This window comes from Diabrotica virgifera, chromosome 6 (genome assembly GCF_917563875.1).
Source record: "Diabrotica virgifera virgifera chromosome 6, PGI_DIABVI_V3a".
Taxonomy (NCBI): Eukaryota; Metazoa; Arthropoda; class Insecta; order Coleoptera; family Chrysomelidae; genus Diabrotica; species Diabrotica virgifera.
Window position 1 is genome coordinate 85,601,942 of NC_065448.1, and position 18,485 is coordinate 85,620,426.

The 18,485-nt window shown below is 36.6% G+C and overlaps 1 protein-coding gene across 1 annotated transcript; it reads left to right on the plus strand.

The window, feature by feature from the left end:
• Positions 1-615: 615 nt before the first annotated feature.
• LOC114340059 (E3 SUMO-protein ligase KIAA1586-like) lies at positions 616-1,827 on the plus strand. Its single transcript, XM_050652962.1, has one exon. It carries the CDS (start codon positions 616-618, stop codon positions 1,825-1,827), a length of 1,212 nt encoding a protein of 403 aa, XP_050508919.1.
• Positions 1,828-18,485: the final 16,658 nt, after the last annotated feature.

Sequence of the window (18,485 nt, forward strand, 5' to 3'; positions counted from 1 at the left end):
ATAACTCTAAACCTAAACAAAAAACTTTAACCTCATTTTTTAGTGCGTCGGTGAAACGTGAACTAAACACGTTAGGCCTACCTAAAGGAACCAAGCAAGATAAATCCAATGTTGTTTCGGTTGATGAATTAGCGATTGGAAACTCTTTAAATAAAAACGAACAAATAAGTGAACCCAGCACATCAACGAATAAGGAAAAAGAAACAAAATGGCCTGACGTTTGGACAGAAGAGATGTGGACTCGTAAGAAGGAAACTTATCCTTGGATAGATTGCAAAGAAGGTAAATTAGGCTGCAAAGTTTGTTTTGAAGTCACAACTATGGGTGCTTTTAAGAAAGAACACGTTTCTTTAAGTCATGAGTGGCGCACATTTCAAGTTAGCTGTTACGGCTCAAACCGAACTAACCAGCTCAAATCACTTAGAAAAAAAATTATAGAGCACAAACAGTCCAAAGCACATAGTACTGCTCAGGCCATTGTTGAATCCTCTCATAAAAATCCTATTACGCAATTAGTTGATTAACAGTACACTTAAGTGCCTTGAACAATATGGGTTTGACAATGGTTATTTAAAACAGAACTTAGTTTCTTTCACAAGTGACGGGGCTAGTGTTATGTTAGGGAAACACTCAGGAGTGGCAAAGAGGTTTTCAACTTTGTACCCTGATATAATCGTTTGGCACTGTTTAAATCACAGATTGGAATTGGCTATTGGGGACGCAGTCAGCGAAGTGGCCGGAGTGAATCATTTCCAGATATTTATGGACAAACTGTACTCGCTGTACAGCGCCTCTCCAAAAAACAAGCGTGAGTTAAAAGACTGTGCACAAGAACTTGACATTCAGATGAACAAAATCGGAAGAGTGTTGAGCACAAGATGGGTAGCCAGTAGCTTTCGTACCGTTTCGGCTGTGTGGTTTGGCTTTCAAGCTTTGGCAAACCATTTCTCTAAAGCCATAAACGATCCTGACAGAACATCGACTGAAAAAAGCAAATATAGTGGTTTATTAAATAGGCTAACATCTCAGAGTTTTCTACTAAACTTGGCCTTTATGTTTGACATTCTTGCTGAATTGGCTTTGTTATCAGAGAGCTTAGAGAATAGAAACACTTCTATTGTGTATGCAGACAAACTGATAAACAGATCCGTAAGATATTTAGAGCACTTAAAGGAGAAGCCAGGCACGAAAGTTCTGGAAGCACAAATCGCCATAAAAGAAGGAAATTTTGCATCAGTTGTGTTAAAAACTAATCCAAAAATTGTATCGTTCAATGGACAGCAACTTATTTCTAGTGTTATAAATAACCTAAAGCAAAGAATGTTTGTCACCACATTTGATGGGGAAGCCCAATATGAAGATCTTATAAACTCTTTTAAAGTATTAGAACCTGAGTATTGGCCAACCTGCATTCCACCAAGTTTTGGTCAAACTCAAGTAGAGCAACTGTGCAAGAGATTTAAATTGAACGTCAACAAAGCTGTCTCTGCCTACAGAGACTATTTGGACAACAGCCGACAAGTGCCTGATGGATTGCAAGAACTGTTAAACTGCACTAAAATAATACCTTGCAGCTCAGCTGATTGTGAACGGGGTTTCAGTTGTATGAACAATATGGTTACACCATCAAGAAACGCTTTGACTGTTGCTCATGTATCATCATTGATGTTCATAAAAATCCAAGGTCCACCTCTCCAAGAATGGCAGCCTGAGACGTACGTCACTAAATGGCTGAGGAGCCACCGGTCTGCAGACGATTCCAGGACAAGAGTTGCAGAAAACCCAAAAAAGAACGCAAAGAAGGATGCATTTTGGCACTTACTTTGAGTATGTATTGTAGCGTGATTAGTGTAATTACTTCTAATTACAATAAAACTAGCGGTTCGTAATTTATATACGACTTTATTTATATAAGTTACAGACGAATTTATCTTATACACTAAACTTATTCACAAAATATGCCCGTATTTATACCCAGTTGTTATTCTGGAACAATCGACTCCCATCTCGAGCTATCGGCTTGTTCCGCCTACGTGACGTACCTTCCAGAATTCTCCGGCGAGGCCTAGCACATCCGATTACGTCATTCTCGAGGTGTTTACTGTTATACGGGGATCGGCCAAGATTTCTCTTCCGCTACACTGCTCCCCTCTTAAGATCTGAGCGTCTCGATCAGCAACTCTAAATGAAGGCCCAGGATGGCGGAATCTACACGACTCTCCAGCTCTGCATACACCCTTCAAGAAGAAATAACAGTCTACTGTCTTTGAAGGGTACGACATCTTCGGGTTCATGCAACACACAGTGATTTGTACACCAGTTCCTCTGAAGACCACTTCAAGCATGCTTCTCACAATCTTCCAATCCAGATTTTCTACTGCATGGCCTATTTTTGGTAAAGCCAAATTTTTGATGTCATAATTACACACGATTTTCTTCAAATTAGTTAGAGCACGCCATATGTTCTCGTAGCTTGGCGTGTCCGTATAAGACTTTCTGGTCACCATATACAGCAAAGATCGAGGACCATCTTCCAATCGCAGTACTCTTCCAATTTTAGGCTGCTGATTTCTTAACTCGTCCAGGCGGCCGAACTTTCTATTGAATACGGACGATATTCCTTTAGTCATCTCAAGGTCTTGGGCAACACAGTGGGCCAGAGAGACGTTTTCTGGAACACCAAACAGATCTTGCTGAACTTCTGTGGTCACGCCGAATCTAGCACTCTTTCTCGCTGCGTAATTTGACATAAATTGATTAAAACTTGGCTGTGCGACATCTTTCATCTCCTGTTGGAGGACTCGTGCTTCTTCTGTTTCATTTGAGCCAGCATATGGTGCAAGACGATTTATGTGAATAACTTTTGGTTTACCGTTTGGCAACTTCTTAATTCTATATATTACGTCATTTATTTTCTTCTTAACTTCATACGGACCTTCCCATTGTCTTTGCAGTTTAGGACACAAGCCTCGACGACGTTGCGGATTATAAAGCCAGACAAGATCACCTACTTCGAAGCTTTCATTCTTGCATCGAGAATCATATTGATCTTTCATTCTGTCACTGGCTATCTGGATGTGTTGTCGGGCAAGTTCATGAATGTTGTTCATTCGTAATTTCAGGCGGTCAACGTAGTCTTCGCCTGCAACATGTTCCTCGGAAGGTCCGCAGCCAAACTCTAGGTCGCAGGGCAACCGAACTTCACGACCCAACATCAGGCAGGTTGGTGTTTGACCTGTAGTTTCATTTACGGCCGAGCGGTAGGCCATCAGGAATAAATGAATGTGTTGGTCCCAATCCCGCTGATGTTCAGATACAACTTTGGACAAGTGTTTACCCATCGTTCGGTTCATCCTCTCGACCATCCCATCTGATTGAGGATGCAGGGGTGTTGTTCTGGTCTTATTGGCACCAATCAATTTACAAACGTTTTGGAAAAGAGCTGACTCAAAGTTTCGCCCTTGGTCGGAGTGGATCTCCAAGGGAACACCAAATCGGCTGAAGAATTCTTTAACAAGTACCTCTGCAACGGTAGCAGCTTCTTGATTCGGTAATGCATAGGCCTCGGTCCATTTCGTAAAATAGTCCATGGCTACCAGAATGTATTTATTTCCAGCATCGGTTTCTGGAAATGGACCTGCAATGTCGATTGCTACTCTTTCCATAGGACTTCCAACATTGTACTGTCTCATGGGTGCTCTCTTTTTACTAACTGGACCATTACCGGATGCACACAGTTCACATTTCCGGCACCATCTTCTTACATCATCTTTACAGTTCACCCAATAGAACCGTTCTCGAACCTTTTGCAGAGTCTTCGTAATACCAAAGTGTCCACCTGATGTACCGTCATGCAACTGACGCAATACTTCTGACACTTTACTTTTAGGTACAATCAACTGAAGCTTTGATTCTGTACCATCATCGTTCTTAAAGGTTCTGTACAGAAGATTATCTTTTAGTACCAGGCAATTCCATTGGCTCCAGTAGGCCTTGACTTCTGGACTACATGCACTAATGTTCTGCCAACTAGGTCTCTCACCTTGCCGCATCCAATCCAATACTCTTTTTATACATGGGTCATCTTCTTGGGCGTCTTGTAACTGTTCGGGCTGCCATTGCTCATTAACGACGGTGGTTCGTCTCACAGGGCAAAGCTGCTCCTCTACTTTAAGCCGGTGATTACAACTTTCACCGCATGGCCGTATTGAGGAAGCATCTGTATTTGAACCAACTCTTCCAGCCCTCTTCACGCGTCTCTTCGGGATCGTGTCACGAATCACCCTCCGTACCATTTCCACCAAACGTTCATCTATTCTCTTATCGCCTTTTTCCACGGTTATTACTCGATTGTTTCGTGAAGCTTGGCTAGCTGCTTCGTGTTCCAAGGCAATAGCAAGTGCTTCATCTAAAACTTTCGGTCTTGCTAGTCGTAAAGCTTTCTGTAGTTCATTATCTTTCAGCCCATTGACGAAGGTATCTACTGCAATTTCTTCTAAAACGCTCTCTGGCACCTCTGGATAAGCCAACCGCACCACACGAGCCACATCTGCTTCAAATTCTTGCAGATTCTCACTTGCTCGTTGACTTCTACTTCGCAGTTGTGCTTTGTATACTTGTTGTAGATGGGCATCTCCATAGCGTTTTTCTAGACGAGTGAACAAGGTCTGGTAACAATTTTCTTGACCCTTGGGAATTGACCTTAATATATCTGCAGCATCACCTCGTAAAGCAGCAGTCAAGGAAACAGCCTTTTCTTGTTCGGTCCAATGGTTGGCGGTCGCAATAGCTTCGAATTGTCTAAGGTATATGGACCAAGAGGACTTCCCATCGAATGGTGGTAATTTAAATCTCATATGATGCGATGTTTCGTCTCTCGGTGTTTCATCCTTCACTACAAGATCTAAAGCTACTGCATTAACTGATGGTTGTACTTTTGTATCAGTTATCATGCTCTCTAGTTGTTTGATCTTTTCTTCTACGGTCTCTACACTTTTCTGCATCTTATCGAATGTTCTAGAAACTTCTTCAAATTTCTCATTGTTCTGTTTACAAACTTCTTCTAGTTTTTCGTTGTTTTGCCTACAGACCTCTTTAATTATTTGAGAAGTCTCATCGAATCTTTTAGCGACATTTTCGAATTTCTCGTCGCTTTTTCTACTAACTTCTTCAAGTTTCTCGTTGTTCTGTCTAGAAGTTTCATCGATCTTTTGAGAAACACTTTCAAATTTCTCGTTGCTTATCTTAGAAGTATCATCAATCGTTTCAGAAACAGTTTTTAATTTCGATAAGATTGCTTGTTCTGCTGACTGGAAGTGGAACGTCTCTGGATCATCTCCGTTCTTCGTTAGGACTTCCTCGAGTCGTTCTTGTAGGACTATCTTGAGCCCACTGCTGTCCAGATCCCGTTCCTCTAGCTGTTCACGGAGCTGTTTTACTGTAAGTTCTCGTAGCAACATCTTTGGTCGGCACACACGTACTTTCCAAAATGTCTTTTAAAAGTCTTTCCGAATACCGAACAATCAACGCACTTTAACTATTCCCGACGAATAAAGTCCAAAAGTCTTTTAAAGTCTTTCCGAATACCGAACAATTAACGCACTCCGGTTATTCCCGACGAATAAAGTTCAAAAGTCTTTTAAAGTCTCTCTGTAATTCACTTATTTATATCGCACTAAGTTTACCGAACACCGACACCAACTGTAGCGTGATTAGTGTAATTACTTCTAATTACAATAAAACTAGCGGTTCGTAATTTATATACGACTTTATTTATATAAGTTACAGACGAATTTATCTTATACACTAAACTTATTCACAAAATATGCCCGTATTTATACCCAGTTGTTATTCTGGAACAATCGACTCCCATCTCGAGCTATCGGCTTGTTCCGCCTACGTGACGTACCTTCCAGAATTCTCCGGCGAGGCCTAGCACATCCGATTACGTCATTCTTGAGGTGTTTACTGTTATACGGGGATCGGCCAAGATTTCTCTTCCGCTACAGTATGTTATAATTAATCTGATGTATTTATTATATGTATTTTGTTAAATACACAAGTTATTTGTACTGTATGTAGTTTTTTCAAATAATTCTTAATTTTTTTGGCACAGATTATAATGTTTGTGTGTGTTAAATAATAAAAAATATATATACTAATGTAACTTGTGGGTGTATTTTTTCACAATAATAAATTAATACTACTGAAAATGAAAACTTAGTCATTTACAATATTTGCCTAACTTACACCAGTGTTTTTTAAATTTTTGTCAGCAAGGCTTCCAACTTAAATTATAGAGTTTTTAAGGTAGATTATTATGGTTTGATACCTTAAAAACAGTTTTTAAGGTATCAAACTGTAATAATCTACCTTAAGAAAGTCTTACCATATTTTAAAGTTAAAATTATTCTTTGGAGGAGAATGTGTAGGAGGCCCTACTGTAACTACTATCACTCTAAAAGATCATTAATTAGTTTAATTATTAAACTTTTCAAAACATTTGCCAAAGGGCCTTAAAACTCACGATTTGGGTAGTAGGCTAATTTTCAAAAATTTTCCGGTAGAGGTATAGCTCCGGCACAGCTAATTTTACCACTACACCACTGGTATAATCCACTTTTTTCTCATCGGATTATCTTTGGGAAATCTTTGTGCTGATATTCTAGATGAGCACAAAGGTATAGGACAACCCTGAGGCATCTTATTTTCCCAAATTAAATTCACACAGCGAAATAAAAAATGCTATTTTTACTTAGAAATATATAGATTTGGACAGTTGACGTGACCTCCTACAAGAAAAAGTAAGATGAGGTTATGTTATTAAAAGATAAACAATTGTATTGTTATGACAGTTCCGTAGATTGATCCTTCATAGAAAAAGTCCCTTGACGTAAAAGAAGAAGTAGTCACGTACGAGAATGTTCTGGATGTCATGGAATAACCCAGAAATGTCTGGTGACGTCCAGAACGCCAGAAATCTATATAAAGATATGTGTTTGGCATTTTAGTTCAGTTGTAATTCAGATTTAGTAGTCGACAGTTGTCAGTTTGTTAAAGTTTATAATATTGTATTTGAGTTTGAATAAAGTTACTTTCGAAAAGTTGTAACATTGGTGACAGCGGTGGGATAAGAAGACATTATCTAAGTAATTTTTGTATGGTCAATACAAGATCTACTAAATTTAAAAAAGAAATGGATACATCCGGACCCCCAGACTGGTTTTTAAAAATGGAAGAGTTGAAAGAGAAACGTAGGAAAGAAGAGAATGAATACAGATTTAAGTTACCAAGTTGACGCTAACCTCGCGAAACAATTCATCAAAAATATTGATCACTTAACAACTGAAGAATTAGCAAAAGTTAACGAATTTATAAATGAGAACTACGACATTTTTGAATCAGATAAAGCTACAGGGCGTACTAGTTTAGTTCAACATAGAATTGATACTGGAGATGCAAGACCAATTCGTCAAGCCCCACGGAGATTACCGTTTGCTAGACAAAAAGAAGTTGAAAACATAATACAAGATATGATAAACTCCGATATCATCGAAGAAGCTTCGGGCCCCTGGTGTTCACCAGTAGTCTTAGTAACTAAGAAAGACGGATCTACTCGTTTTTGTGTAGACTACAGAAGATTAAACCAAGTTACACAAAAATACAGTTATCCATTGCCACGAATAGATGATACACTAAACACTTTATCAGGGTGCTAAATGGTTTTCAACATTAGATTTAAAAAGCGGCTACTAGGAAGTAGAAGTACATCCTGATGATCGAGACAAAACAGCTTTTTCAACTGGACGTGGTCTCTACAGGTTCCAGGTTCTACCATTTGGTCTTTGTAATGCTCCAGCTACGTTTGAACGTCTGATGGAGATGGTTTTAAGGGGACTTACCTGGAAAACATGTCTAGTGTACCTTGATGATATAATGATTATGTCCAAATCATTTGATGACCATCTTAAAAACTTAACGAGGTATTCGACAGATTGAGAAATGCCAATTTAAAGCTAAATTATAAGAAATGTTCACTATTTCAAAGAGAGGCGTACTATCTAGGACATATTGTTTCAGCAGAAGGAATTAAAACTGACCCAGAGAAGATTTCAGTTATTAAAGATTGGCCCAAACCAGGAAATAAAAAGGAGATCAGAAGTTTTCTTGGACTCTGTTCATATTACCGAAAATGTATTAAAGATTTTGGCCGCATCGCTAAGCCCCTTCATCGACTAACCGAAAACAATATTGAATTTGACTGGACACCGGATTGTCAAAATGCTTTCGTAGATTTAAAAAAAACAACTTACGACAGCACCTATCCTAGCCTATCCACAAGAAGATGGAAAATTTCTGTTGGATTGTGACGCATCTCAGCATAGTACTGGCGCCGTATTATCACAAGAACAGGAAGGCGAAGAAAAAGTTATTGCATATTTTAGTAAAACAATAGGAAAGGCAGAAAAGAATTATTGCGTTACCAGAAAAGAGCTCTTAGCTATCATAAAAGTCTTAGAACATTTTAATATCTTCCTTTATAACAGAAATTTTACAATCAGAACTGACCATAGTGCTTTGTAGTGGCTAATGAATTTTAAAAAGCCAGAAGGACAAGTGGCTCGATGGATAGAGAGACTCCAACAGTATAACTTCGACATAGTACATCGAAAAGGGCGTCTCCATAACAATGCCGATATTCTTTCTAGACGACCCTGTTTTGAACGACAATGTCAGTACTGTAAAAGATTTGAAGAAAAAGAGTGTTTCCGAAGATGTAAGTCTCTGCATGAATACGGTTGAAAAGGATGAAGATAATGATCAGACTTCCCTGGAAAACGTTAAGAAGAGTCAAAAGAAGGATAATGACTTAAGAGTCATAAGAGAATGGGTTAAAAATGGAGTAAGACCTATTTGACAGGAAATATCCAGATACAGTGGAACTATAAAGGCGTACTGGGCTCAATGGGAATCTCTATATCTTTCGAATGGTCTGTTATATCGGAAGTGGGAAACTCCTGATGGAGTACGTATAGTTCAACAAGTGGTATTTTTTTTTATTTAAGTATTTATAGTACTATACAAATGACCTGGCCTCTTGGGACTAATCCAGGTCGTCCTGATGGGATTACAGTAGTTTATCTTTACATTATTATTATTTTAAGAATTTTCTATATTTGACTAATTAACAATAGCCCTAATCTAATACTAATTATGAAAACTACAAATTGTAAACAATTCTAATGAACAAATAATAACAAATAAACAAAAACTAATAAACAAAAGATAAATTATTAATTTTTTTTTGAACATATAATTTTTATAAAAGTGCTTCCATTTCTCATTCTCAGATGAGAAATGCCAGCACTCTTCATTTAAAAATAGTCACGAATAATTTTAAGTGCAGGTCTAATCGACTTTATGATATTCTTAATGGTATTTCGGTGAACCTCAAACCATTGAGTTTTAAAATTTCAGGTTTTTAAGTTTAATTTTTTTTTGTTTGATTAATAATTTTTTGATTTTTGATTTATTTTATTTTATATTTGATATTAATTTTTAATTTTTTATTATATAAATATTTATTTAATTATTCCAATATTTTGTTTTATATTTTTATAGGTAATTTTAATTTTTTTTTGTATAATTTCTTATTCAAATTCACAGAGGTTGGATATTATTTACTTGATGTCTTCTTCGTCTAATATTATATAATTCTAATTGTTTCTTTGATATTATGTCCGCTAAATTGTTTAGTGTATTAAATAATTCTTCATTTTGTATTATATTTTCTATATTTATGCCAACAAGGTCTATTCTCATTCTTTGTAGTTCTTGTGTATTTGTTTGTCTTTCGCAATTAAATACTATGTGTTCTGGTGTGCCTATTTCTCCACATTCACAATATTCATTGTCTTTTAAGTTAAATCTATGTAGGTATGTAGGGTACGGACCGTGCCCTGTAAGAAAATGTATTAATCCTTTTTTTGGGCTAAAATAATTTGGTATATTATTTAAATTTGGAATGAAATTATAGAGACGTCTTGCTTTAGGTGAATTATCCTATTCGTTTTGCCATTTTCTATTTAATATTTCTTCTAATTCTCTTTTTGTTCTGATTTCTATTCCCATTAATTGTATTATTTTTTCATAATTTTCTTTTCTTTGCCAATATCTACATGCACGTTTTTGTGCTTCCAAGTGCATGGGCATTACACCAGTCAAGACTGTTAAAGCTGATGTTGCTGTAGTACTGAAGGCTCCTGTCATTCTAACAAGGAAACCTCTTTGTGCTTTATTCAGTTTTTCAATATTTGTATTATTTGTTAGTCTGTGTGCCCATACACTTGCACAGCACCCTACAATTGAGGCAAGTATCGTACTCAGGTATACGCGCATATGCTGGAACGGAATTCTATATTCCCTTTGTGCTAGGCTTGCAATGCAATGCATGACTTTCGCTGCCTTCTCACAGACGCTATTTATATGGTTTGTAAAGAGTCTTGGTTCATCGATTATGATACCAAGATATCTAGTTATTTTTGTTCTTTTTATTGCCTTCCCCCTTATTTGTATACTTGGATTTCTTTCAAGTCTTCCTTTTATAAGGCTATATGTTGTTTTTGTTTCTGATATAGTTAGTTTAACTTTTTTCATCCATTCATTTATATTTTCAAGTACTCCATTTGATTTTATTTCTAGTTCTCTTCTTGAATTAGCATCTATGATAAGCAGCAAATCATCCGCATACGCTATGCTCCCTAGAACTTCAGGCTCTACAGATATCAACAAGGTAGTATTAACAAGTGATACTACCAAAATCACACATTAAAAGTGTGTTGCAAGAACTTCATAGCAGCCTGTCTGGAGGACATTTTGGAGTAAAAAGAACACTGGCCAGAATTCGAGACAGATTTTATTGGATAAACTGTCGCCGAGATGTAGAAGCTTGGTGTAAGAAATGCGATTTATGTAACGGTAGAAAAGGCCCTAGAACAAGAAGTCGTGGTAAAATGGCACAATATCTTTCCGGAGAGCCTTTTGAACGGCTTGCAGTAGATATTCTTGGTCCACTCCCGCTGACAGAGAGAGGAAACAAGTACTTAATGGTTGCAATGGATTATTTTTCGAAATGGCCTGAAATTGCACCCCTTCCTAATCAAGAAGCGACTACTGTAGCAGAAGCATTTATAACACACGTCGTATCAAGACATGGAGTCCCTTTAGAGTTGCATTCTGATCAAGGTTGAAATTTTGAATCAGAATTATGGCAAGAATTAATGAAAATCTTAAGTATTAATTTTATACGAGGTATATAAAAAATATGAATTTCGATCAAGAGTAAAGTACCTTTATAGTTCACAAAATTTAAACTAGAATGATATAATTGCACATTAAAACATAATGTTTAGTTCTAAACAACTTTTCATAATAGCAATTTTCCATATTTTGAATTAAAATACGTAAATAAACAAAGTTTTCGTTATGATAATGCTCGCATTTTCAGCTTGTTTGTTCTAAATTGTGTATTATGTATATCCATACTTTAAAAGAACGCACTATTTTCGGAGACACCCTGTATAAATTCTTTCTTTTAGTAAATATAAACGCTCTCTACTAAATGAAATACATGAAACAATGGTGAACATATAAATAGCAAACAGAGGTCACATAAATGGCATACAAGTGTGATTTTTTCACTGACGGAAAAAGTTGTAATCTGGTATGCATTACCAAATGTTTTCTAAAATAAATGCGTTTCATTCAAATTTCACACTTGTCAAGGTTTCTTTCCAGTGTGCAACCGCAAATAATGCGCTCTCAAATATTGCGAATCAGCAAATTGTTTAAAACAAACTTCACACTCATGAGATTTTTCCCCAGTGTGCGTTGTTATATGACGTTTTAAAGACTGTTTTGTATTAAACTCCTTAAAACAAATTCCACACGTGAAAGGCTTCTCTCCAGTATGTATCCTCATGTATTGTACTAAACTAGAATTTTGTGAAAAGTGTTTATTACATATTTCACATTCAAAGGGTTTTTTCCAGTATATGCACTATATTCATTCCCATATGTACTGTCAAAGTATTAACCCATGAAAACCGACTGTAGCAAATGTCGCATTCAAAAGGCTTTTCTCCGTTATGAACTCTCATGTGTTTTGTCAACTCCGAATTCCTTACAAACGATTTAAGGCATTCAGGACAATTAACAAGGTTTTATCCGGTATGCGATCTCATATGCACATTTAAGTAGTGTCATTTAAGTTTGATTGAAATATAATCCAAGTTTGCGACACCCGTAAGTTGAGCCACTTCTTTTTTTGCAATAATTGCAAAATATCATTTTAAGTAGTTCTTCTGGTGCAGGAATATTCGTGATTTTGTTTGGTACCAAGGTGCCATTCACTTTTGTCCATCCCCAATCAGCAAAATTGAGAGTTTTGTTGCCTGATATGTAAATACCGGGTGTCCACTTATATTTTCCCCCATTTTAACTGCCTATAACTTCTAAACGACTCAAGATAAAAATGTGCGGTTTTCGCTGAAATGTTTTATTTTAGTAAAAGTTTTGTTTGAATGGATTGAATTTTTGATATCGCTTTTAAATAAAAAATGGCGGATTTTTGAAAAAAAAAACGGTGTTGACTTTGTCAAATGACTGAGCAATTAATTTTTAATATGAGATATGCAATGTGGAAATCACATAACATAATATCAACTTGCTTAGTTATGTTATTTAGTTATGTGATATCTACGTTGCACCTCTCATTTTAAAAATTAATTACTGTCATTTGACAACCGATTTTAAGACTTTATATCGCTGAATAGGTGAATGACTATTCTTTTAATTTACAAAAAAATATACTGGAAAAATAATGCTACATTATTAAAACAAGAAATAATTATTTTGCAGGTAGGTACCTACATTCCCGATGTCAACAACCTTAAATCACACCTCAAATAGTAAATAAACAAAGGGTTCGATTACGTTAAATTTTCAAAATCACAAACGAATTCTTGTAGGACGTTGCCAGACTATTTAATTTAATGAAAATAAAAATTCACTTATAAACTCCTGGACAAAATTAAAGCACCACTCATATTTCTCTCAATAATCTTTATTTATGTATAATTTACTGTACGACAAGTTGCCTATGGACCTTGTTTGACAGTGACAGTTGTTATGTAAGCCAATAATAGTCTTGTTCATAGAGAAATGTCTTGTTTTAACAATAATTTGTATTAAACTCCGTTTAAGACTAAAAGTGAGTTAAACTTTTCATAAAAAGTGCCGATTAAAGCAAAGTGCTTGTGAGAAACAAGCTTTTTATTGGGATATTTTTCATCACATGCATGTTTGGAAGTTCATTTGCATAAAAATCAAATAAAAAAATGAACCGCCAAAGAAATGTGTCAATGGAGGAAGCAATGCGAGCATCGACTCTCCTAGATGAAGGATATTCAATGCGATACCTAGCAGGTTTGTTAGGAAGACATCATTCCAGCATCAGTCGCAAGGTGAGGCGATATAATGAAACAGGGTCGTACCATCGAAGACCAGGGCAAGGGCGAAAACGTTGCACTAATCAAATTGATGATCGTTTTTTGAGACAACGTGCTCTCAGAGATAGGAGAGTCACCAGAAATTTGCTAAAAAATGAACTAGCAGATGTTCGAAATGTCGCGATATCGTCTCGAACAGTTAGAAGACGTTTACATGAAGCAGAATTGAGCAACAAGAAACCGGCCAAAAAACCCTGGCTTACCAGAGAACACAGGGTTCAGAGATTGAATTTTGCAAGATTGCATCAAAATTTGACCATCGATGTTTAGAAACGAGTTCTTTTCTCCGATGAGACTAGAGTAAGCCTAAAAGCTCCAGATGGTCGTGAGCGTGTCTGGCGAAGGCGAGGAGAAAGGTTTGCCAGCTGCAATATCTCTCCTAAAGTACCTTTTGGTGGTGGCTCTAAAATGTTTTGGTGGGGAATTTGTTTTGAAGCTCGTACGGAGTTGGTCCCCATACGTACGAGGTCTATGAATGCCCATTATTACTTAGACAACATTATTATCGAACATGTAATGCCTTTTGCTCCGTTTCTTGGACCTAATTTTTTATTCATGCAAGATAACGCTCGTCCTCATGTGGCTCGACAGGTTATTAACTACCTAAATGATGTTGATATTCCATTATTAGAGTGGCCACCTAACAGTCCGGACATGAATCCTATAGAGCATCTATGAGACTATCTCAAAAAAAAGATTTGAAGTCGTGGACCCCCTATTGCCAATCACAACCAATTCATTGAGGCCGTTATTGAAGAGTGGGAGAATATTCCGCAAGCTTTTGTTGAACATTTGATATCAAGCATGCCTCGACTCATAAATGCAGTCATAAGAAGTAGAGGAGGGCCTACACGGTATTAGTGTTGACCCAGATGCATTTTATTGTGTTAGTTTACTGATTTTTTTCTTTTTGCAATTTGGAGTTATGCTAGCTTATTTACGCATTTCCGGCAAAAACAATTTTTTTAAAGAAACAATAAGGCAAATTAAGGTCATGATAACGTCATGTTGGACTTATTTGTATGTGTTTATTATTATTTCAATGTAGATTAGTTTTATTTTGTGTTCATATTGTAAATATTTAGATTAATTAAAGTGGTGCGTTAATTTTGTCCAGGAGTTTATGAAGAATAATGTATTTTTGGAAAACAGTTAACTTTAGAAAAAAATGTTATAGGAGTTTTTTGTTCTAAATTGTGTATTATATCCATACCTTAAGGGAACGCACTATTTTCGGGGACACCCTGTATAATTCTTTCTTTTGGTAAATATAAACACTTTTTATTAAATGAAATACATGAAACAATGGTGAACATATAAATAACAAACAGCTGCCACATAAACGGCATACAGATGTGATCATTTCACTGATGGAAAAAGTTGTATCTGGTATGCATTACCAAATGTTTTCTAAAATAAATGGGTTTCATTCAAATTTCACACTTGTCAAGGTTTCTTTCCAGTGTGCAACCGCAAATAATGCGCTCTCAAATATTGCGAATCAGCAAATTGTTTAAAACAAACTTCACACTCATGAGATTTTTCCCCAGTGTGCGTTGTTATATGACGTTTTAAAGACGGTTTTGTATTAAACTAATTAAAACAAATTTCACACGTGAAAGGCTTCTCTCCAGTATGTATCCTCATGTGTGTTACTAAACTGGAATTTTGTGAAAACTGTTTAGTACATATTTCACACTCAAACGGTTTTTCTCCAGTATGCACTCTCATGTGTACTGTTAAAGTATTAACCCGTGAAAACCTACTGGAGCAAATGTCGCATTCAAATGGCTTTTCTCCGTTATGAACTCTCATGTGTTTTGCCAACTCAGAATTCCTTACAAACGATTTACGGCATTCAGTACAATTAACAAGGTTTTTTCCAGTATGCGACCTCATATTATGCACATTTAAGTAGTGTCTTCTGGAAAATTTGTGGCCACAAATTTCACATTCAACAGATCTATCTTGGTGATGCACTAAAATATGTTTCTTTAACCGGCATTTAACATTAAATATTTTGGAACAAAATTGACATGTAAAAGGCTTGTTTTCAGACTGTCGCCTCTTGTGTTCTTTTAAGTGACATTTCTTTACAAATCGTTCAGAACAACTTTTACATAGTGCTACAATCTGGTATTTGACCAATGAGTAACTTTTTATCTATCCTATCTTACTAACTACTTAATATCTAAGAGTCACCCTTTGATGTCTTCTTAGTTGTCTTTATTATTACTGGGGCACTTTTTGCTTGCGCACTATCACACAAAGCGCTGCTTTTCACTTTATCACGCACTGCACCAAAACGTTGCCTGCACACTAGTCGCGCAATGCTCCGCTATTAGCTTTGTCGCACTACACCAACTCGTGAGGTTTGGTCCTCTTCAGTCTTCTTTTCTGGTTTGAGTTGTCCAGGAGCTGGATGGCCTCAATATTTTCGTGGAGAAGAAGTCTTTTTTCATGACTTTCTGCGTGTTTTCTGATTTCTTTGTCGACGGGCTCCATTCGTAGATCCTTGTGGAGGTCGTCATTACGGATGTACCAGGGTGCATTAACTATGTCTCTTAATACTTTGTTTTGAAAAGTCTGTATTATTTTCAAGTTTGTCTTTTATGTACATCCCCATAGTTGGATATCATACGTCCACACTGGTTTTATAACTTGTTTGTAGATTAGCATCTTGTTATACGTTGACAACCCTGAGTATCTTCCCAGTAGCCAGTACAATTTTTTATATTTGATATTTAATTCTTCTTTCTTTTTCTTTACATGTGCTTTCCAGCGAAGCTTCGTGTCTAGGGTTAAGCCCAGGTATTTGGCTGTGTTGGCATAAGGAATGTCTTGTCCATTAATTTTTATTGGTGCGTAGAGAATTTTTTTATTAGTGAAATCAACATGTACTGATTTGCTTTCATTCAATGTAATTTTCCACGTCTTAGTCCATTTTTGGAATTTGCTCATCGCATTTTGCAGTTTGTTGGCTGTTTCTACATTATCTTTACCTACTGCTAATATTGCGGTGTCGTCGGCAAAGGTAGCTAAACAGTAGTTATCGAATTCTGGGGACTCCGGCTTTTATTTCTTTAATTTCAGAATAAGCATCATCTTGCTTGATTCTGAAATATCTATCAGTTAAGTACGATTTAATTATGTCTGTATGATTTTGGAAGAGTAGCCTCTAATTTATGAAATAGTCCTTTATGCCAAACTCTGTCAAATGCCTGGGCAACATCTAAGAATAAAGCTGAACAGACTTTTCTTTCCTCTAGTGCATTTTCTATAATATCGGTGACTCTGTGGAGTTGGTCTATAGTTGACTGTTTCTGCCTAAAGCCAAACTGGTGATTTGGAATTAATTTTTTGTTTACTATAATTGGTTGCAATCTTCTGAGGAGAAGCTTTTCAAATAATTTAGACATTGTGGGTAGCAGTGATATTGGTCTATAGGAGGAGGTTATATGTGGTGGTTTGCCTGGTTTTGGTATCATTACTATTTCCGCCACTTTCAACAATGAAGGAACATATTTTAATCTGATCGCAGCATTAATTAAATAGGTCAACTTGACAATTGCTATTCTTGGGAGCTGTTTTAATATTTGTCCTGTTATTAAATCAAAGCCAGGAGCTTTTCTCGGGTTTAAATTATACTTGATTTATTTTATTACTTCTACAGTTACTGGCATTATGTTTTCTTCTTCTTGCAAATGGTTGCTCTGTAATGCTTCTTCTTCTTGTTGTTGTTGATGCGGTTGAAATATTTTCTCTAGATGTGTAGCAAAGCATTCTGCTTTTTGTTCGCTGCTTCTAGCCCAAGAGCCGTCTTCTTTTTTATGGTTGGTATTTGCATTATTGGTCTTTTTAATCCTTTGGTTGCCTTCCATAGTGAGTATTCTGTGGATCTATCATTCGTTAGGTTGTTTAGGTAGGTCCTAATGGATTCTTCTTTAAATTCTTTTATCTCTCTTTTTAGTTGTTGGGTGAGATTATTTACAATTGTTTTATCTTGAGGAGCTCTACTTTGTAACCATTTTCGTCGTGCTTTCCGTTTTTCGTATACCAGCGTTCTAGTTTCTGCAAGGTAGTTGCATCCTTTTAGGCGTCTTTTGATGTCTGGAGTACATTCCTAAGATATTCTTTGGATGTCTTTATTGAATTGATCAACTTCTTTTTCAATGTCATTTACGGTTCTAAGAGATACGTTTAAATTAATTGTTTCTTCTAGCATTTGTCTGAAGCTCAGGCCCGTTTTACCGAATAGGCACGTGCCTAGGGCGCTAGGTTTTGGGGGGCGCAAAAAAAAATTGCCGTGGTTGTATCAGCATGCCTCATTTATTGCGCCACTGCCGAAAGCCGACTTTACGTGCCACTTGTGGCCGTGTGCCAGCCACACAGCCCGCCTCGCGCCCCCTTCCACCGCCACTGGTTGCTAGTCAACCACGCTCGGCCTCTCTCTCCGCCCGCACCCCGACCACCCTCCCCACTTCCTACCGTGGATTGATTACGCCTGTCACAACTTGAAAATCTGTAGTTGTTGTTGTTTCCTTTTTTGGATGATTTGTGACAACGTGTATCATTATGAATTGAAAGTATATTCTTTTGTCCTAGTCAATGTGATATCTGTAGGTGCTGAAGTGAAGACTGAAGACTGTGGTAGTGGTGTGGTTTAATATCGGTATAGTATAGTGTGACCACAGATAAAAGAAGTTCTTTTATCCATGTTGTGACCCTCTTAGTATTTTGAACAATATACTGTGAAACAAATTCTGTGATCAAGAAGAAGGGACAATTTATTTGCGCGTAAGTAAATTGAATAGAAGTAACACAGCAAATTGTGATCTAATTTTATAAAGTAAAATACAAGCAATAAAACTCATTCCAAAGGTTATGCTCATATACAACATTATAATAATGTATTAA